General features: G+C 40.6%; 1 protein-coding gene across 4 annotated transcripts in view; it reads left to right on the top strand.

Moving 5' to 3' along the window:
• Positions 1 to 270: 270 nt before the first annotated feature.
• Otopla (proton channel otopetrin-like a) overlaps positions 271 to 21,967 on the top strand; it is a 75,073-nt gene continuing 53,376 nt past the window's right edge. For 2 of the 4 annotated variants that reach the window (XM_076420616.1, XM_076420615.1), the window contains exon 1: positions 4,249 to 4,837. Coding sequence is in view for 1 of the 4 variants with exons in the window: in XM_076420614.1 (XP_076276729.1) it covers positions 286 to 400 (115 nt within the window). In the remaining 3 variants the exon portion in view is untranslated. Of the gene's footprint in view, positions 401 to 4,248; positions 4,838 to 16,641; positions 17,435 to 21,967 lie in introns of those variants that run through there. The other 2 variants (XM_076420614.1, XM_076420617.1) reach the window with 2 other exon arrangements.

The raw sequence follows: 21,967 nt of genomic DNA, 5'->3' as shown, positions 1-21,967 counted from the left end.
ACAAAACCAACCCAAGACAAAGTGTCCAAGGACACTGGCCTTAGTTAGGATACTTACGTCTCATTCTCGCATGTAAATACTCGGAACACGGATTTACACATCAGCGAATCTCCCACGTCGAAACGAAACACGTCCGGAAATAATCGTGACACCGCCAACCATTCGTCGTCGCACAGGTGCCCGGCGACGTCTCCAATTAATTCCCCGCTAATCACGCTCGTTTGTCGCGTGCAAGTACTAAAATCACCAAGGTCGTCCACACCGAAGTAGAGAACACTCGTTAACATGCACGCATCAATGCATCCTCCGTGCACTCCGAATGCAACTCATATCCGCGCCGCGTGTTACGTGCCCGGCTTACCTGTCTTAATCCTGGAGCACGCACTTGATCGTCGTCGAGGTAAGTGATTATACACCGACGGTATAGTCTATTAATTATTTCATGTACCAATCATCTTTAGTTTTATCCTTCGACGATCTCGCGATTCGTCAAGATGCTTTTCATTATTTTTTTCCGTCGCCGATGAAAGTCAACGCTTGCTGTCAACCTTTCCTGTTCTAATTCGCTCTAATTACACGATCAATGAAGATGTCGGGCGTGCTCGTCTGACATCCGAGAACGCGTGCATGCCTGCATCAAAGTCTCGTAATGCAACACGTAACGCGATGCAGAATTCAGTTGCGAGTTGCGAACTGCATCCTAAGATCAAGATGCAACTCGGCGTTCATGCCATCATCTATAATAAAATTGTTAGTGGTTTCAAGTTAGAGTTTTGTACAATTATTGAGAACTGGAAATATTTTAATGCACCCTGCAACTGCAGTCAATTTCTAGAATCCATTATTATTTAGATATAATTGCATTAGCATAGCTATTTAATTGCATTAGGCTATTTATATTCATTGGACACTTACAGTAGTACAGCAGCTGCACTAATTGTCATTAAAACAGAAACTTTAACTTTTCTTTACTGGGAGATAAATCATACAATTATTCTACCTTGAGGAAAATTAATATATACACGGTGAATCACCTAACATTTCTACCTCAAAAATCTTTGTTGTTCTCAAAGATCAATTAAATGTCTCGAGGACAAAGTTGTTCAATGAAACGAACAACATGAACGATCAATACGATAGATCTTGACTTTTGAATCACTGCTTCACGAGTCTGCCCGATTCCTCGTTGATGAACGTGTTAAACTCCCGAAGCAGAGGCTCGCTGATTAATCGCGGAAATGAAAAATATTCCGCAATAACACATAGTTTTCCATGCAGCGGAATAGTACAATATAACGAGACGGCTGTACACAGTTGAAAATCGAAATCGGAAAATCCGCCTCGAAAACAGGGGAGCTCGGGTTTATCGGCGAGAAGAAGACAGCGCGCAGCGGCGCGTTGCACAAGAGAGCGTGCGAACGGAACGACCCTTCATACGGCCTTAGTAATGTTCGCTCGCAGGTATATCGACGTGGGTGTGTATCCGTTCTCCTCGTTCGTCGCTCCACGTTTCACCGGTTTCTCTCTATCGCTTTGTTTACCTGTCTTTTACTCGCAATGCGGTAAACTTGTTTGGATGGCATTACTTTCCTTGAGCAATTTTGCCGGTATTTTGTTTCAATTGCTTTCGCTGTATGCGAGCGAATTGGTAACGTCGAACGGGTAGCACACTAGAGAATTATACTCGCATAATCGTGCGACTTTATTTAATTTTCCTTTGAATATTCGCGTTGTTAGGGTTGTTGCACTTTTGAGACTTGTTCACTGGTTTAGTGAGAGCAGTTGGTCTTGGATTGAACATAATTAAGTAGAACCCAATTTAAATATATTTCAATCAATTAATCCTAATTGATTTCACTAGTAATTAGACTGCCGATTTTATGTATTTATTGCAGAGGTGGGTGTTATTTCAAACATAAAAAAGATTTGATGGATTTTAGGATTTCAATGGTATTGTTACAACCTAATGAAATTACTAGGAGTCTTGCAAATGAATGAAACAATATTTATTTTGCATAAAAATCCGCAGTCTGCTAATAATGCTGGAAATATCATTTCTTCTTCGAGAAACTAGACTGTAGAACATTATTGATGATCAATTAATACCATTAAAAATGCTACAAGGATTTTTCTTCACTAAAGATACTGGTCAAAATTCTTTCCTATATTTTTGATATTTAAAATCAAAATTAAATTTAACCAATACTGACATTATAAAGAACATTATTTTGGTGACACTTCTTCATTATACCTAGAGCAGTTTAAAGAAAGTGAATTGGATAACTTTTGGATAACTTCTATCTAATAGGATACTTACTATTTTCTGAATTCAATTTTACACTTCTCTGCCCTGGGAAATAAGTTATAGCTGTTATCGGTCAGTTTCCAACAATTAACATCAAGGAACAGTTTCGATGTGAATATACAAGTTATTCATTGCAAATTTTATGTATTTATAATAAAAATAAGTAGATCGAATGTATAAACGTGAAAATATTTGAGGAATTTAAAAATACTGTTGCATTATTCCCGATCTATTAAAATGACTAAGAAAAAAAATAGATATCTCTGTGAAGGTCCTGTTATATATATCCGCAATCTAATGATGAAACAATTGATGACACAACTTGGGAATTCAATGGACGTGAAAGCATTTAATAATGATGGTGGTTCTGAGACACCCTAAATCGTGGACGACGACGCCGTGAATTTTCATGGAAAGGTTCTGAAGATGTTAGAGGAGGGTGTCCCGGGGAGTTGTTTAAAAATATATTCAGAGTTAAGATGCTGGGGGATAATTGTTTCTTGCAGTATACGCGGAGTGTCTAGTTAAGCGTGAGAGAGGATACCCTCGCATAAGCGAGCCAAACAGGCTGCGCCGGTGTGGTGGCTGATCGTTCGTGAGCCGGTCCCCGTAATTAAGGGCTAAATTCAACCCTCATGGGCGTTGTCAGGCACCCGACGCTCCACTGAGGGTGTACTTTAGTCTGAAACTCGCCGTAATACGCTCTCGTATCCATCGTTACCAGGCCCCGTTTAAATCGTAATTGGAAAAAATCAATATGGGGGGAAGAATATCTCTGCGACTCACCGAAAATCTGCTACCCCATTCTCGATAAAAGAGGAAGCCACCCTGTTCGAAACCGCGAAACATGTCCGAGGTACAGAGTGTTCCAAAATCTTACTTCCCTCTGATTGATTCTCAATCCTTCGTATCAGCCTCAATGAAAATTTGTTGCAGGGTTCTCGATAACAATGGAATTGACTTTATTTTAAACTGTGACATTTTTCCACACACACACACACAAGCTACAGGGTATTCCAAAAATTTACTTCCTCCTCACCGATTCTCAATCTTCCGTTTTGGCCTCAACAAATATTTGTTACAATGTTCTCGATAAAAAAGATATCGACTCAAATTAGGACTAAAATTAGGAATTAATAATAAATTTTCAAATTCAGAATCAATAAATGCAAATTTCAAAATTTTTTCCACGTAGAATCTATGATCAATTAAAAAAAATCAATATACATAATACTATCACCTTATAACAAAATAGAAATTAAATTAAACAGGATGTAGCCAGAAATTTTTCCATTGCCCAAAAAGCATGAAGCATCACCCCAAAAGCCGAAGCTCTCCGCATCTCAGAGCTCCAGCTCTCAGACTCAGCGAGATCGTAGAAGTGGAATGATCCTTCGTCGCAGGAATTAAAAGGGAGCCCGGTGCTCAAGGTTCCCCGTATCGCCGATTAAGCCTGGGACTGGTTGCACTCGAGTCGACCCTCGGCTTGCATTGCGTAAGATAAAGCGTTGAGCATCATCCCTCGGCGTATCGAACTTGGCTGTGGTGGGTCGCGTCTCGTTGCGGACATTGGCAAAGACAAAGGCTGTCGACTCTACATCGAGAGGAGCGGGCGGATTCGACTCGCCACAAAGTCTCTGTGAAAGAGAGCGAGCAAGAGAAAGAAGGGGCCAAGAGCAAGAGGAAGCGGGAAAGCAAACAAGCCGAACAGGCAAGCCGAGCGGGCAAAGCAAGCCGAGCAGGCAAAGCCAGCAGAGCAAGCCAAGCCAGGCTTGTGCATCGTAGAACAGGGACAGGCTTGACGCGCTGGAAAAGCGGGCATCGCGGGGGCCTCGGTATTGATCGAGCTTCCCCATCGTGCATGGGGGTGGCTTCGCGCGCGCGGCATCAACCCCCATAGTCGGCGCGTCGCCATTATGGGGCTGCGCTGCACGGGGATGGCAAAAGCGGCTCGGCGACGGCAAAAGCGGCCGAACTTCTGGAGCTACGGACCGTAACAGGCCTTCGTCGAGGGAGTCTTTTTTCCTCTCGTGGGGGATGAGGACGGTGTCGGACGTCTGGGGGTGAACGAGACCGAGACTGTCGACGACCGTGTCACCGACGGAAAGCGAAAATATCCCACGGAACAGACAGAGAACGGCTCCAAGAGGAAAGAAGAGGGAGCTCAGAATACAGAGAGTCGCGTGGCGTATCGGGGCAGAAAGGTTTGCGTGGTTCGCGGCGGAGCTTCCGGGCAGAGCGCAAGCTCCGCAAGCCTTGTTTACATTCATCGGACGCCGCAGAAGAAGCACGTTGCTCCAGGAAAATAATCGAGTAGACGCAGCGTGACGGTGAAACGGTTGAATTCGCTGGACTTCCCTAACAATTTTGGACTGCTGTGACAGATTCGACAAATTTGCTCGGGCTGCTTCACGGAGGATCGGAGAGAGGTTCCGGAGCAGGAGGATTTGTAGAAGGATTTGATAAAAAAAAGGGAGTTCGACACGGGGCAACAGTGCATGGCGTTCCTCCAGCGCATCGCTTAATGGACGGGTGAGTACGCTTCGCGCGTAAGTGCGCGTCGAGTGCCGTTTTCGGCTCCAACCCCTCTCTTCCCCGATGTCGTTGTTTCTGTCTGACAGAGGTTTTGCCGGGAAAGGATACTCTTTTGTGTTGTTGATGTTACTGTGCATGTCGAGAGGAGCAGGAAATTTTGTTTTAAATAGAGGAGGGGAGAAAGTTCTTACGGTGGGGGTTCCGGAGGATGAGGGTACTCTCTGTAATTGTCAAGTTTCGGAGGATTTCAAGGAGTGCATGGCGTCATGGAGTTGTTACGGTAATTTCTCTGGACGATTCTTGATGATAAGAGAGACGGGGACGTCGAGAATTGAGATCCGCAAGTTGGGAAAAATTTAGGAGTTGAGGAAGAGTTTCTGTAGGGGTTGCTCGTGGGATATCATTTTGCATGAGAGTTGAAGGTGTTGAAATGATTTTAAACGATTTTTCGGGAGAGATGTTGTTAAGAGTTAAAAAGTTCTTCGAGTTGCAGGATGTACAATCGTTTGTTGAGCAGAGGATTTTCTTTGTGTCTAAGAGGGTTGCACGTGTTTTTGTAAAATAATATTTTAAATGATTCTTTGTGGAGAAAGAGGGTGTGAAGAAATTAAGAATTGAGTTTCTCTGGTAGGAAATACACGTTTCGTTCCTTGAGAGAATAAAATTATTTTTTTTCATAAATAATCCAGATAGATTATCACCGTTGAATGCGAAGTGATGTCAGAAGAATAATTTCAAGTGATTCTTTGAAGCAGAAATGCTTAATTCCTTACAGAATGAATATTTTTTGCCTCCACGGGAGCTGAAGAAGTATTACGATGCTTCTATGCAATCTAGCTAAAATAATTTTAAATGTCTCTTTGTGATGAATTCCTTTGCATTCCAGACATAGAATTTTTTCTCAATTTTTCTGAAATAACCCATGCAAACTTACAGTCTGTAGATAACGAAGAACACTTACAGAATTGAGTTTCTAGAGTAGGAAATAAAATATACATTCTTAGGGGAAAGAAATTAACTCTGCGTGGAAATTGAACAAACCCTTTGCAATAATTTTAAACAATTTTTCACGTAGAACGAACAATTCCTTCCGCGAGAAAAAACTGTTGATAATTGATTTCTGTGATAAAACTGTCCATTAGCTTTGAATAAATATTTTCCACTTCGCGAGGAAAAAAAAGAACAGTATAACTAAAAAATGTACGCCAGTAGGGTGTAGGCAACTCGTTGACACGCTATTACTGTGCGTGCGTTGTAAATCTAGGCCATTACGGTAATTTTAAATCACGATTTATCAACTTGACCGTCGAAGAGATCTACAAACACTATAGTTTTCAGTCCCTATTTTACTTCTAATTTATTAAGACTGAAAAATTATAAATATAAAGACAATCATAAAATTTGGTAACAGAGACAGTTTATCTTAACAAATTTTTGTAAACAGAAAGCTTGGGAAATTATGTTTTAAGCGATTCTTAACCGAAGGTAGAAACAACAGGTCAAAAACGAGGTTTCCCATAATATAACTATACATAGAATTCATGTTAAACCTTTTTCCCGCGCTCCACTCTCACACCGTGTCCTATATGACGTTCGAGGGAATGAGAAACGTCTCCATAGGAAATCCGTAGACTATTCTTGTTTGCAATGAAAAAAGGTCCAGAATCTCAGATATCAACGCCAGATAAACCAACAAAATTAATTTAACAAAACTAAATTAACCTACCACACAACCGGCCAACGAACCAAATTGATCCACCTCATTTCACAATATAAATAAAATCACAAAAACCTTCCCACAGGAAAGGAACTAAATAATATTTCTATCCATGCACAGATAACAAAACTTCTGCACAATCTGACAGAAAATCCAATTTCACCATTTTTAACCCTTAGCAGTCGAGGAGTGGCTCAGAGTCACCACTAAAACTTGTACCATTACTTGCAATATTGTTTACATTATTAAATACGTGTTGGTATAGATTTAAGTACTACAGATTTAAGTATTGTATGAGGTATTATAATACATATATCAATTTCATATGCAAAAAATGAAAAAATTATATACAATGGAATTATTCTAGGTCGGAAGAAATATTTCATTTTCAAGGTAAAATAGCTTCGACTGTAAAGGGTTGAAGTGCAACATGGACTCCGTTTCAGTGTACGGCAGGCTTAGCGTAAATAGCGTAGCTTTATGGTGGACGCGATCATGGCCAATTACAGAATTCATGGTCTGGCCGTGGTTCGGTCTCTCGGTATCGGCGATAAACAGCGGGAACGGAACGATGCTTTGCTCGCTGTTCGATCGAACATGCCGGCTCTCTAACTCGCGACGCTTTCGCGGTCAACGACTTTTCAGCAAAACAATTTCCACGCGAGCTTTATCGATCAGACGAGCGCGGGTTCGTTCGTTCCGTTCGAGGTTCGAGCCGGTCGCGTGTAACGAACGCATCAGGTACACCGGCATACGTAACAGCCGGGATAATAACGTCGGAGGTCGAGCTATTTACCCGCGCAACATCGCCCGATTACAGGATAACCGTTCCGCTAATCGATACGCGAATGTGACAGCGGATCGACGTTGATTAGCGTTCGATGCGCCGACGATCTGCTCGATGTCCATCCCATACACTTTCTCCTCTCTTCGAATATTGTAAACTCAATTTTTAACAGTTTCCGTTATCAATCGTGTCTCCGTGCTGATTTCTTAGCATTTACGGTTATTTACTAATAAATCTGAAATATCGTTTACACAGGGGAAGGTTGCGTCACCTAACGTTTCTACTTCAAATATCTTTATTGTTTGCAAAGATACATTTAATGTCTTGAGAACAAAGTTGACTGGTAAAATGGGGCTCACGCGATACCAAAAAAATATTTGCTTTTATGTTATTTTTTTAGAGATTCAAAGTCACTTAATTTTTCTAAATGGCACTACCCATCTTTAAAAACCTTGCAATGATAGCCCTTTCATTACAAATTCAGTGATTATAATTATTCAAGATCATTCAAGGTCACGGACAGAGGAAACGTCTGAGATTTAAAATATGAAAGCAGAATATGTTTATCGCGAGTGAGGCTTGTGGTAAACATGCTAAGGTTCTTTAATGTTAATCAATGGTTGTAGAAATGTTTTTTCACAAATTTGACTGTGGATTCCGGAGAGTCATGTGATAATTATTATTTTGATTCAATATATGTACTGAACATGTTTGGATGAAACTGTTTAAGAATGCATTTTCTGTGCAGGAATTATAATATTTATAGCGTCCTACAAATTCCAATTTCAACTACGCGAATGTCCTTATTCTTAACCGTGTTATGCAGATTAACAGTCGCTATAAACATTTGAACATCCGCAGTTTAATCGTAACTAGGTATGTTTTTGCGAACTGGGAAGAAACTTATGAGTATTGTATTATTATCTCTCGCCGTTTCACCGTGAAACTCTTTCCCTTTACATTTCTCTTTCGCCATTGTGTCACATGTGGCGTTACTAACCGTCTCCCTTTTATTGGACCGCGATTCTTTACTTTCTCTGTCCTTATTATTTTGTCCTTTTTCTAGAATTCCATTTACTCCCTCGCATTGCACAGATCCTTCCTATCGTGAGTGGCAGGTGCACAATGTTCGACTTTCGTTCTGACACACACTGTATATGGAACACAACAGTGCAAGTACTTTTTTTATGAAAAATTAATTCAAAGGCTAGTGTAACAATTTTACACTGGGGTATTTTTACGTGAAGAAGTAAAATATATTATATAATATATGTAATAATCTTTTTCAGAAAATTGTATAGTCTGTGTACTCTATTTTTTAACCTTCAGACGGTAGGTCAATTAACAAACAGTAGCCCATAATCTTATTCAGGAAATTCTATATTTTGCACCCCATTTTTACACCCTTAGTCGACGAGTAAATAATGGCCTATAATCTTCTTCACAAAATTGTGTATATTCTGCATTTAGATCTTTAACCATTGAATACCGAATCAATTTCAGCTCAGAGTCACAAACATTCCATCTCAATTCTAATCTTCTAATAACAATTTAACATTTAGTAAATTACCATTGATCTCGAGGAACTAGGCTCAACAATGTATATAAAAGAAATTAACATTCTCTCTGTGTATGGGGTGAAAATGCACCCCAGGCTGACGGTTATCATTAGAATAGCAGTACACAGAGAGAAGATTAATACACTGGGATTTAAATGGATCTATCCACGACTGCCATTTTATCAGATACCTGCAAACTTGCAAGAACATTACCTTGCAAAGATTAAGTCCAATCTTTTCCCTTTTCGTTCTTGTTTTGTACTTCAGTTTCCTCTCTTTCGTAGCTGGCGGGTCTCAGGGCGGGATAATTTCGAAAAGCGATGAAAAACAATTTCACCGTTTGCTCTGCGTATTCGAATCGGCTCCGTGGCGTTCAAATATTTTCCACGTAGGGCCCCAGCCTTCCGAAAGTAAACATTTGCTCAGTTCGGCGCGATCGGCGCTTGTGGAGGGCCGCGTCGCCTGGCGGCCGTAATCGATACCCTCCAATTAACATGTTGCTCAAATTAAAAGCACTTCGGGTCGCGTGCGAGCCGAACGGGGCCACCGCGAACCCCGAACTTATCGACCGACCGCTATTTACATCGCCGCGAGCCAAAAATCGAGTCAAGGTCCGGCAAATAAAAATCACAGACCCGATCAAGTGCGCCGCGCACACTCACACCAACACACGAGGCAAGTGTGCGAAAAGAGCTGCACATAGACAGGCCATCCTGCGAATATACAGGGTGCTCTGTTAGCAAAGCGATTAACCAGAAGGTTTGACGGTATTTTCTATTGGCTTAGCCCTTTTGTGTGTGTGTGATTCAACTTCTTCTCAAAATGCTATTCTGATCCTTTAAACTGTACAGCATTTAACTATACAATGTTTCTAAAAATTCAGTACAAATTTCGTTCATTCATAAGAAAAGTGACATAAGTCACAAAAGGAAATTTTACAGGAGAGCTATTTGAAAATTACCTAAAATTGCTTAGAATAGCTTAGAAATGTAAAATAATTTGTTGTTATTAAGATACTTCGGTAATTTTCGTGTACATTAGTTATAAATTATATATTTATTATTATACGTCTTCTGGAAATATATTTTGAGTCGTGTCACTTTTCTTATGGATGAATGATTTATTAAAACACCTTTAAGTATTTAGTTTAAGACTACAAAATCCAATTGTCGAAAAGAAGTTAAAGAAACTTCAGTTAAAGAAATATTAATGACTTGAAAAGAGAGTTGTTGTAACAAGATCTTGTATCATCATGCTTGATTTTCATGTTACGATTAGCTTGTAGCATAATCCTGTAGACTGTAGAATATTTGACACACGTAGTCGAACACCCTGTACACGGGGGTGGCTGCGTTCACCGGGCCGTGGCAATGAACCGTCAGAGGAGAATGTGCACGAGGGGGCTGGAAACGGGAAATGGTAAGGGATGCTCGACCTCCGCGAGCTCTCGCACCCTTCGTCCTTTGTTTCATTCTTCTCCGACGGAGCGATCGTAAAATGTCGCGGTACAAAAGGTGGAATCAATTTTTTTCTAAAAATTATATGGCCTGGTGTTTTCAACTGGCGATTGGTTGCCTCTTTCGAAAATTATTCAGAGAACAATGGGGTGACGGAAGATGCTGCTCTTGCTTAATGAATAATGTGACTTTCTTGTCTGGTTTGGCAAAGGAAATTTTACAAAATAATTTATTGAAGAGAATATTTAACAGAATTTTATATTTGATATTGGAAAAGTTATGTATCTCTCTCTCTCTCTCTCTCTCTCTCTCTCTCACGATTTTCAATTATTTACAGCGGTGAATGTTTAGTAAAACTCTCGCTTCACTTTCATTTTCACGTACCTTATTATGGTTTTAACAATAACCACATAATTTTGTTTGCTAATCGTAGCTAGACAAAGAACAATTCTCTCTCTACTCATGAAAATACATATATTCAACGCAGCAATCGTCTCGCAAGAAAATCGATTCAACAGAAAAACCTCTGAAGTTGTAATGATCGTGTCGAAAAGAATCCACATTTTTGCAACAACCAATGTCCGGGGAAAAAATGTATACATTGGGGGAGGAACTTTGACAGTACGGCGTCAGTGTACACGTTCATTAAGTCCCATCGATTCCCATGCTCAGCGTTTTGCTCCGTTCTTGGTGTTCTTTTACGTGGGAGAGGTTGCGTGGTATAAAGTGCTCCGCGTCGTCGTCCAAACATCAAAGAACTTCTTCGCGCAGAAGGACGCTTTGCAGCGTTCGAGATTAAAGCGAGGCGCGACGAATTTCTGGGGCGATAACTCCAGGGCGGGGGGGGGGGAGAGTTCTGTCTCCTGCGCGAAACGAGAACGTAAATTCTCGGGGCGAAATCGTCGCAACCTAACGAGGAGAAAGAAAGAAAGACAGAGAAACGCGAGCCTCGTTGACGAGACTAATAAAACACCATAAAACGAACGAGTCGTGCGGATACTTTGTAAGATAACAATGGCACTGACAAGTTTTAGTGTCCATGCCTTACAGCCCTTACAGGGTTACGTCGCAATTCTCACGCAATTTAACAAAGAGAATCTTCATATTATGTACTGAATTACGCCTTTGCAAACTGGATTTCATTGATAGTTGTGTGCAAATACATGAAGGGATATAAAGCCTCCAAGTCGAACGATGGGATGGTCAAACAAAAAACAATACACGTGAGAGACCACTGTCAGACTAGAATTTATGGGAATCACATGTTTCGGTTTTTTTTCCTACACGTTGGTACGCTCAGTCGATGGGTAACTGTTCGAAAACAACTCTGTCCTCTTACCAAGCAAGAGGTAGAAATGTCAGGAACGCGTGGCGTTTATAAGTCTCTTTTGTCCTACACCTTGACTGAGAAAATTTCTAAAGAAAGGACAGACGATGTTTTGCCATGTGATTGCCATAAATTCTAGTCTTACAGCGGTCTCTCTCGTGTTCTGTTTTTTGTCTGACCATTCCGTTGTTCGACATGCATAACGTCCTCCTTAAACTCTTTAATATTACATTGAAGGTAGTTGAAATTTTTTGGTCCCCTAAGTGGAAATTTAACCTCTTCAAAAATTACTAATGGCAATCTGGAATCTCGCAAAAGCCCAGATAAGCAACGTTCCAAACACATATCAAAAATTGGGATCAGCGCAAAGTTCAAAGAACTTTTCACGAGAACGTTCGCGAGCATCCACGGATCTATTGTCCGCGATCCAGTCGATCTTCCGTGGAAGCTTGTTCCGGACACAGTCTATTGAAGCGATCGACAGGTAGTCTGAATTTCGATCGTCGTGAGACCACGGAAATCGTTCCGCTTTCTGAAATCGATGTCACTGGTAGAGCAGAATCGATGCCTGCGGATTCGCAATCCGAAAACACGGGGCGAAAATACACGAAGAGCGATAAGGCGATGGAAAATCTGATTCGTCGGGAGGGGGGAGGGGTGGTCGCCATGCGACAAGAGCCGGGGAGAAGCAACGATGCCAAAGAGAAAGGAGAGACCCAGGTATCGAGCAGGCCGTCATAAAACCACGATTATTCGCGTACCAGCGGCCAATCGCGGCGCTAGTGCCTGCCTCACGATTCGCGAGCGAGAAACGAGCGAACTTCCGTGCCAAAGTTCGCGGTGACAAATCGACGGAAGTTCACTGAAAAGTCTGCATCCGGTCGGACATACAGACCGCAGGCGATCGATTACGTTCTCCGTGATAGATCGCTGTGTTATTTCGTGACTGTGACCGACGGAGGTGGATCGTGAGAAGATCAGGAATGCTTAATCTTCTCTGATTGTGCTGGAGAATTTGACTGATCATTATGGAGGTAAGAACTTCTCATTGTAGATTGTAGAGTAGGATTTCATCTAGAAGCGAAATGAGAGATAGGTTGTACAGTTCTTGTTTGATGAACACTTTGGACGTACAAATCATGTTTATGTTATTCGGGGTTACATTACAATCCTCATGCTTTTTGACAGTAAACTCACCACGGTCAAATGACCGGTGTTTTATTTTACAATTAATGAAATTATAGAGAGATGTCTTGGCGGGAAATTGTTAAAGTATAAACTCCAATAACAATGGCGTAGAATCACAATAAATCTTTTCATTTCTGGTAAGCAATATGCACCATTCGCTTTAAAAGTGTAGGGGTGACTGAGACTCACTACTAAAAATTGCTGTACCATTATTCACAATAATGTTTACATTATTAAATATTTTGTTATGTAATCAATTACTACAGATTTAACCCTATCATTCTCTCCCAAGCTCCGATCCGTCACGCGGACTCCCAATGTGGGGGGGGGGGTGGCATACTCTCGAGACCATACTCTTCTTTACTCATTTGTCCTAGGAAAAAACTATTTCAAAGAAAAAGTTGATAATATTTAAGCGTGTGATACTTTATGAACATTCTACATTGTATTTAAATGTGTACGTATACAATACAATAATATAAGATAATGTATATATTTATACTACCCTGAACTCGATTGTTCAGATGACAAACATGAATGACTGGATACAACATTAATAGAATGCTTGTTGCATACATGATTTTTACATTTATAGCAATTTTGTTTGGGTTTCGATACATTGCATTTGATCCTTGGTTCTGGGATTATTTGTTATTCTTTGGAGATAAGAGGACCATTCGTGTCCGCTCGCGTCAGTGTTTTTCTTTTCGATGCACTGTAATTTTTTTTTTAAGCAACAGAACCTTTTGGATATTAAACTATCAGGTATAAACGACAATAAATAATTTTTTTAGAATTTTTCAATTCAGGAAAAATAGTTCTAATTTTAATTTTTCCAATCTGTGGGATCGAGGAGCCCCTTCCCCTGGGAATGCTAGGGTTAAGTATTGTATGAGGTAATTAAGGATTGTATCAATTTCATTTCCATAAATGAAGTAAATTACACACAATAGAATTATTCTAGGTCGGAAGAAATTTGTAATATTCAAGTTACAATAGTCCCGACTGCAAAGGTTAATATTTAGTAGATTTATTGTTAAGAAAGAAAAATCTTCTTGCCTAAAGTACTGAATGAAATTTCTACAAATTCAATACAGGTCTGGATCCTATCGGATATACAGACTGCAAGCGATCAATTACGTTTTCGGTAACATTGTAGTAGATAATCTTCTTTGATTGCGCTGGAGAATTTGACTGCTCGTTAGGGACGTAACAGTTTCATTGAAGATTGTGTGGTGGAGTTTGGAAATTTTAGTGAGCTTTGAATTTACAGCGCAAGTTCTGACCGAGAGGTTCATCCGTGTTTAAGGAGATTAGGATGTTTGTTGTCAGACGCTGGACCGAAATGCTACAGGGAGTTGCGGTTTTAGATGTATACATATAGACGGCTCTAGGTTTCGTTAGGGATTTACATATACAGTGGCTCCCGAAAGTATTCGAACGCCCGTTAAAACAGAATAACCTTTTTATAATTGTAACAAACGATCTGATTTTTTATAATCAATTAGAAGCACTGGTTTATGAAATGATATGCAAAAAAGATTTTCCAAAAAATTATCATTTACAAAGTTACATGCAAAAATAAAAAAGTCATTTTTTTTAACTTTTTTATTAGGGCCCTTAAAGAAAATATAAAATATATGTTTTGTAGATCTATGTTAGTTATACACATGCTGAAAATTTCATCGAAATCGGTTGACACAGGAAAAAACGACACGCATCGACAGATGTACGATTTTGTGGATTTTAGGCAGAAACTGATCAAAAATCGTGTAAAACTACGATTTTCAACATTTTTAATCGCTTGTAGCTCGTGTGTATGTTAATCGATTTTGACGAAATTTTCAGCATGTGTATAACTAACATAGATCTACAAAACATATATTTTAAATTTTCTTTAAGGGCCCTAATAAATTAGGGTCTTGTAAATGACAATTTTTTGGAAAATCTTTTTTGCATATCATTTCATAAACCAGTGCTTCTAATTGATTATAAAACATCAGGTCGTGTGTTACAATTATAAAAAAGTTATTCTGTTTTAAAGGACGTTCGAATACTTTCGTGAGCCACTGTACATATGTCTTTGTGGTAGACTGTGTACTAATTTGATAAAATATAAGGTATTATTAAATGAGAAATAATTAAATGAGAAAATTCGTTTCACACTTTTTTGTACACTGACACTTGTATGATAATTTTCACCTGTTTCATCTTAATAGGATTTCAAGATTGTTTTTGAAGCAGTAACACATTTCATTTTTCAACGGTGACTTTTCAACACTTTTCAACTTTTCGATGTTTAGGGTCGTGTTCTAGTTAATCATATTTTTATTTGCTTGAAGCTACGCTTCTATGTATGATTTATTTTCTAACCTCGGTAACAAGAGTCGTTTTTAACACGAAGGCTACCCTATTATTCTTTGAATAAAGGATGTGGAAGCTTAGAATAATTTCTTAATAATTTACTAGAAACACACATCTACACTAAACCTCGCAGTACACACGCAACATTTCCTATCGACTCGGAGTCTCCACACCCGTCAAGTTCATCGTAACAAAGGGGTTAAATCCACCCTCGTCTGTTCAGCGGCTGAAAATCCCGCAATATCATCCCCCACAACAGGATCCCTTCTCCGCAGAATCGATCCGACTTTCCCCACGAGCATGCCGTCTCGCAGCTTCCCGAATCAGTCGTAGATTATCGTCGTGCAGGTTCGATTTCCTCGATGATTGTTCGGCTTGCTCCGCGGTCTGGTGAAAGCTCGGCCTCGAGCGGCCAGTGTCTAACGAGGTATAAAATGACGGTAATGGATCCGTCGATCCGCGATAGAATTTTTTCTACACGGTGGCGAGACGACGGCGACGATCGCGTCCGATCGGGTGACGTGTCTCCCGTTTCATTCGGTTTTCCTGGATCAAGCTCGATAGCGCTCGATCACTGGACACCATCGCATCGTCGTTGACGGAAACTCGTCGGATTGTTTAGCGATCTCTCGTCATCCCGACGACTCAGTTTCTCTAGCAGCGAAACTCTTCTCTTCTCTCCTCTCTCTTGTGCGCTTTTTTTCTCTGTCCTAAAACCGCACAGCTCGCCGAGAATGCCTGAAAATACCGGGGAACGCGGAAAGCGGATAATATCGGACGGGAAGAACAATGCCCGCTGTAATCATCGTAATTGCTGCGATTATTATCATCCGAGCGCGATGCCGCACGAGGTATACAGAGCTTACCTTAAAGTCTCAGCTCAATTTATACGTCGACATCAGACTCTCGCGAATTTACGAGCGATTCTATAACCCTCGGTATGATCGTAAAGATTGGAAAGATCCAGTCGAAAGTGGACTCGGTGAAATAGAAAACGCAACCAGTGAATCGGGGCGGAATAGGAGGCTCGATGGACTTTTATCGGTCAATGGAGACCGAGAAATGCAGGCTTTAGAGGACAAAGGGGATTTGGACTGTTGTAATCTTCAAGGGGATTACATTTTTTAGTTTTCAGGCACGGGAGAATATTTTCTGGAGCGTTTGAGAAAGGGATTGGGTTTTGCAATCTCGCTGGATCGCGATTTTTCGAGGACGTGGGCAAATGTTGTGTATGAATCCTGACGATTTATCCATGTTTGAAGAAGACGCAATCACATTTCATATTTCTTATTTCGTGTAGGTCGATGTTTTCTGTACTCAAAAACTTCATCAATCCTATTTATGATATTGTTAAAATGTGTTTGTCAAGCATTGTACTGAATTTTTAAATCTTCTCTTTGAGAAACGCAAGTCAGTTCTTCTTGATAGTAACTATTTTTTATAAACGATCATCTAAATTTTTTTCCAATTCATTTCTGCATGATATTTAGTGTTCGAATGTAAGAAACAAATATGAAATAACAAAAATTCGCAAAAAACTGGAAGCTGTAAAGCACGACGTCGGAAGTGGGTCATCGTAACTTGAGGTGTCAAACTTTCGCGTATATAAAGATATTTCAGGAAAAGTATTTCATTCTTCAATTATTGAAATTATAAAAACGCTTTCATAGGAAATTACTTAATTGACACATTTGACAATTAATGAACACAAAGTTGAAAATTCGATCTTCTCATTTCCACAACATGTTTCACTTTCATATGTTTTCTTGTCAGTTTTGAGAATTGCAAAACAGGGGGTTGTGAAGCCGATGACAGAAGGGTATCATCGAGAGGAGCGATCGGTTTCGGCGTCGTCGTCGCGTGAGGTCGCCGGTCGCTGTTGTCCGGGTCGATGGACGTGGTACGTGGGCGTCGCGACGCCGGCGCCGGTACGAAGCTCACAGGTGGTCGCCATGCAGTCTGGCCGTGTTTCGTGTCGAGTGCCGCGGCAGCACCTCGTCGTGCTGCTTTTTCGAGGTCCACGACCGACCGACCGTGCGGCCACCGGCCGGCATCGAATCGATCCGCTTCTCTTCCGCCACCCCCGCACTTCGTTGCTTCCGGCTTCCGATTGTTGTGACGCCGCGTGCCGCCCCGGTGCAGGCTGGGAACCTTGCCTTGTCCTCGACGACGACGCCAGGACGAGATTTACCACCGTAAGCCTCCCTCGTTCTGAGACCTTACGCAACCTCCTCAGCGTTGAGACCTCTCCCTATCCTCACCCCCTAGACGCTTTATTATCACCGGGAATCCCAGCGACAACGTGGCCTTCGTCCTTAAGCTGTGAGGGTTGATCCTTCGTCTGGGTTTTGATAAGATTTTGATAAGGATCTTTTTTGTTAAGAGGGTTTATAAGATTCTGAGGAGAATTGTGGGGATTTTTGGGAAATGTCTGCAGGATGGTGTTGTTGGCAACGATAGAGTCCTTTGGGATGCTGTGGTCTTGGTTGCGACCTAACCTTGTCTGAGCCTAACCTCTACTTAGAGGATTGCTACCCCTTGTGTATTTTATGGGAACAGGATTTTCTGATGGTGACTGGCTTTTTGAGTTGTGCGAAGGTGGTGGGAGATTCTACAATATACAATAATTTTTGGTTGTAGGTTGATTACTTGAACTTTGTTTTGAACTTTGTTTTGTTCTGTGGTGGTGTTTTTTTCTAGTAGTCCCTATCTTTGAATCATAAAATATACATTCGTATTAGTTTGAAATTTATCCAAGATAGTTTCCTTCGTGCGCAACCTAGAGTAATTTTGTCAATTGACATCAACATCTTGGTCGTAGGAAAAATATTAAAAGTCCGTGAGGATGTTACAAATTTTTGTATAATGCAATAGAAGGGTCAGTCTCATAGATTACAAATTAACCGAATAATAGAATAGCTAGTTCCCCTCTCTAGGGAAGTAAATATTCCATTATTCCCATTAATATTTATGGTCACTCTCAGTCTCCTCATTCAACCCTCAACTGATCGAGTGGGCTGTCTATGGCATCGTCCGAAATTTTCTTAATCCAATAGGTGTAATACTATATATAATTATTCTCTGCAAAGTTCTTAATCTCGGTCAGGAAAATATTGGGATTCGATACGATGTTAACAACCCCTTTTGTACAGGGTGTCCCAAAAGTCACTAGACCATTTAAAATTCACATACGTTTATAAAAGAACAAATTTGAATTTTTTAGCTTCAGATTTTAGTTGGTTTTAAATTTCTTTTGATTGTTTCGAATTTATAGAATCGTTTAACTGCATCGAGGGCAACATGTAGGCCAGGAAGATAGTAGAAAAATAATAGAAAAATGTGGGCTATGGAACACGCTAAAAAATTGAGGGTGGCTGCTGAAATCAGCATAGTTTTCGGCAGTGCCGACCGAGCCAGGGAGCACTATCGATTAGATTGGGTGGCACGGGCGGAGCCGGCGCGATGGCCCGGGTATGTTTTTGGTATAGGAACAACTCTCTCGTACTATCTGCAGACTCGTCCTTGTGAGTCCTGCCCATTCAGACCTTTTCCTACGATACGTGTTGCTCCGATGACATCATCGGCCGTGACTCTTGCTCCTGTACCTGACTACTCGGCCAGCCGAGTGAACGAACTCTCGTGCTCCTTAATTTTGTATGAGACCTACCTTGAATTATCGCGGCAGCACGGAGGCCAGAAGAATCCTTGGACTAGACCTACTATCCTATTTCCTGTCTTTCTCGTTCGGAAGACTGCACGAAGCTGATACATTTACATAATATACTCACTTCGACCTTTTTGGGTAACTTAGTTCAGGAATTCGAAGAAGTCAAAAATAGAGATATACGTTGAAGATCTTAAGCGAAGTGTCCTGCTCAGATTTTCAGAGTTCGCTCGCAATTGACAGACGAGATCAACCGGCCTGTTAAATCGCCTTACACATCTTCCTGAAACCTAGACAAACCTATACAAATCTTGATAAACCTAGACTTAGACTTCCAGCGTGAAATTGTCTTAACCCTGGACAGATAACGAAATACTTTTTGTACTAGGACAAACCTAGTCAATCTCGAAAAACCCAAACAGACGTAGACCTAGACAAAAGAATCTCCCAGTAGCAAAATTACATAAACCCAGGCCATGTAACGAAATACATCTCGCACAGGATAAAATGACGTCCTAATGACAAATTTCGACATATCTAGATAGATTTAGACCTAGCCAAAAGAATCTTTCAGTGATAAAGTAACCTAAACCCCTGACCGCATCGCCAAATACTTCTCGCACAGGATAAATTGAGGTTCGATAGATGGACCGCAATTTCGTAGCAGGTTTTTAATTCGTTTTTAGATAAACCGTTTCGCGTTTATTGGCCAGCGCCAGGAACAAAGCTGGCCGTTGTGGGGTGGGATTTCAATAAACGTCGATACTCGACGAACAGAGTTAAAAACTCCCCCGGGCGAGAGAACCGCAGGACTGGCAGCGGGCACACTGTTTCATAGTGTGGGGCGTGCTTCATTTTTAATTACATGCCCATTTTGTTCCACTCGAGGGTCTCGGTGGTGGTGCTTGCAAGTTTTCGCTTTCGCATTCAGATTCGCGCCGAGGCAGCGCAGTGAGCGCAGCGCTTCTTGTTCTCCCCAGTTGCGTGCGGCGCGGCATCGGCCGAGATTGAACAACGAACTTTCACTCGCGATTCGTTAGCGACGCGCAATAACGGGGATTAAAACGAACCGCGGCGACAAGAGAGAACAGAACTCGCACGGGATGGATACAGGGCTGACACATTTTGCATAACCGTGTTCGAGTACAAATTTAATGAGTGTTCCGAACTGGGCTGTTGCCTTCGCGTAGAACGATGAAACTTCGCCGCGATTTTGCCGGATGAGTTCGAAAGGGTTTGCGAAAAACTCGGATGATTTAGCCGCGATTTCAATGCTGCTGCCTTGGTTTGAACGAGTCGTATAATAGAAGTCTGTAACAGTACTTTTATTGTTCGATGACTGTGTCGTTGTTATGGCGATTTCAATTTTTGGGCGTGGATCGTTTGAGTAATGATTGAATGTAGACATTTTTATGTGGCACACTTACTTGGTCATTTTTGGTACTTTTGTTTCGTGATGATTTGAATATTCTTTCGTGAGAAGATTTATATGGAACATCTACTAAATTTTGTTTTATTATCTCTTCGAATATTTTTCGATGAGCACATTTCTATGCGATTATTATAATTTCGTTGAAGCTCATTACGTTTTTGAAGACATCGATTGAGACAGGTCGCTAGGTATTTGAAGTTTTGCTCTATCTAAAGTAAAATTCAGATGATTTGTTAATTTTTTATCTATATATAAATGGGAATTAATGGGTTGATCATAATGTCATATTTAAAATTGTTCTATATAATCTAGACAAATAAACGCTATGTTAATATGTTAGTAAATTTATAAGAGTAATAATTAGGTAACTATTAGATGTAGTATCTATTTATTAAAAATTGTTGAACAATGAAAAAAATATTTAAATAATGAGACATTGCTAATAATTACGAACACATTTTAAGAACTGGAATCAAATAAAATCTTGTTTTCAGCGGTAGCTGATCTGACCTTTTAGATCTGAAACAAATAAAAATATTACTAAACTCTGTCGAATTTTATATTTTAGCATTATTTGAACATTTTCAGAAGCCATAAATGCATAAAGATCCGCAGTCTACACATCACTAACGATAGAGAAAATAATTGAAGAGTGAATAGATTTCTGAAGATTGAAAAAATATTTTAATGAAGAATAAAAAGTGAATAAATATTTGAGGAGAGAATAGACTTCACCAGAAATTGACTAAGTATTTGAGGAAAGAATAAATGCAGCTAAAAATTGGAAAAAAATCAAGAAACAGTAAACACTAAAAATGGAAAAATTATTTCAAGAATCAGTAGACGTCAATTCAATAAACAAAAGATGTCAGTAGAAATTGTAAAAATATTTCAAGAAGCAGTAGTCCATCAATTATTATCAAAAATTTAAAAATTACTTGACACCGTTAAAACCAAAAATTCCAACAAAGTACAGCCCTCTCGAAAGCCGTATTAAACATCCGCAAAAACCGCGATCATCGCCAAAACCGATGAGTGGGCGTAGAAATAAAAAATCCGTTCGAAATAAAGCGAGAGTGTGTTCGTGTTCTCCAGTCTGCATCTCGGCTTCCTGGTCGCCAGCTTCCGTGATCCGTAGTAAAAAGTGCGGGGGACAGGCCGGCTCTGAAACCACAGGCGCTAGTCAGCTCCGAACTGTGTCACGACGAAGTAAATAGCGGCGGGTAGTGGTGTATCGCGTTCTAAAGCAACACTCGGCTGCATTAAAATTGCTCGCTTTTGTGGAGAAACCGTTGGGGTAACGACCTACGTTCGGAGGCGGGGATGGCGCTTGTCAATTCATTATAAATCGACGGATGAGCCTCTGTGAAACCGATGGGGTACAGCCGAGCAGAAACTGGGAAAGAGCTTATTCCGGGGCAACGATCTTCGACGTGATCTCTGCGAGTCAGCGAACCTGCATCAGAGCGTCAACTCCGTGTCGATTTGCAAAATTGAATTGAGTTGCCCCTGTTTCTGTGTATCGGAAATCAGGAGAGAAGGAGAAAGAGAGAAACAGAGCGACAGAGGAACAGAGAGGAAGAGGAAAAGAGGCAGCAAGTGCTCGGGCTACGAGACAAAACATTGAAAGAA

Source organism: Lasioglossum baleicum, chromosome 3 (genome assembly GCF_051020765.1).
Source record: "Lasioglossum baleicum chromosome 3, iyLasBale1, whole genome shotgun sequence".
Taxonomy (NCBI): Eukaryota; Metazoa; Arthropoda; class Insecta; order Hymenoptera; family Halictidae; genus Lasioglossum; species Lasioglossum baleicum.
This window is presented reverse-complemented; position numbering and strand designations above follow the sequence as displayed.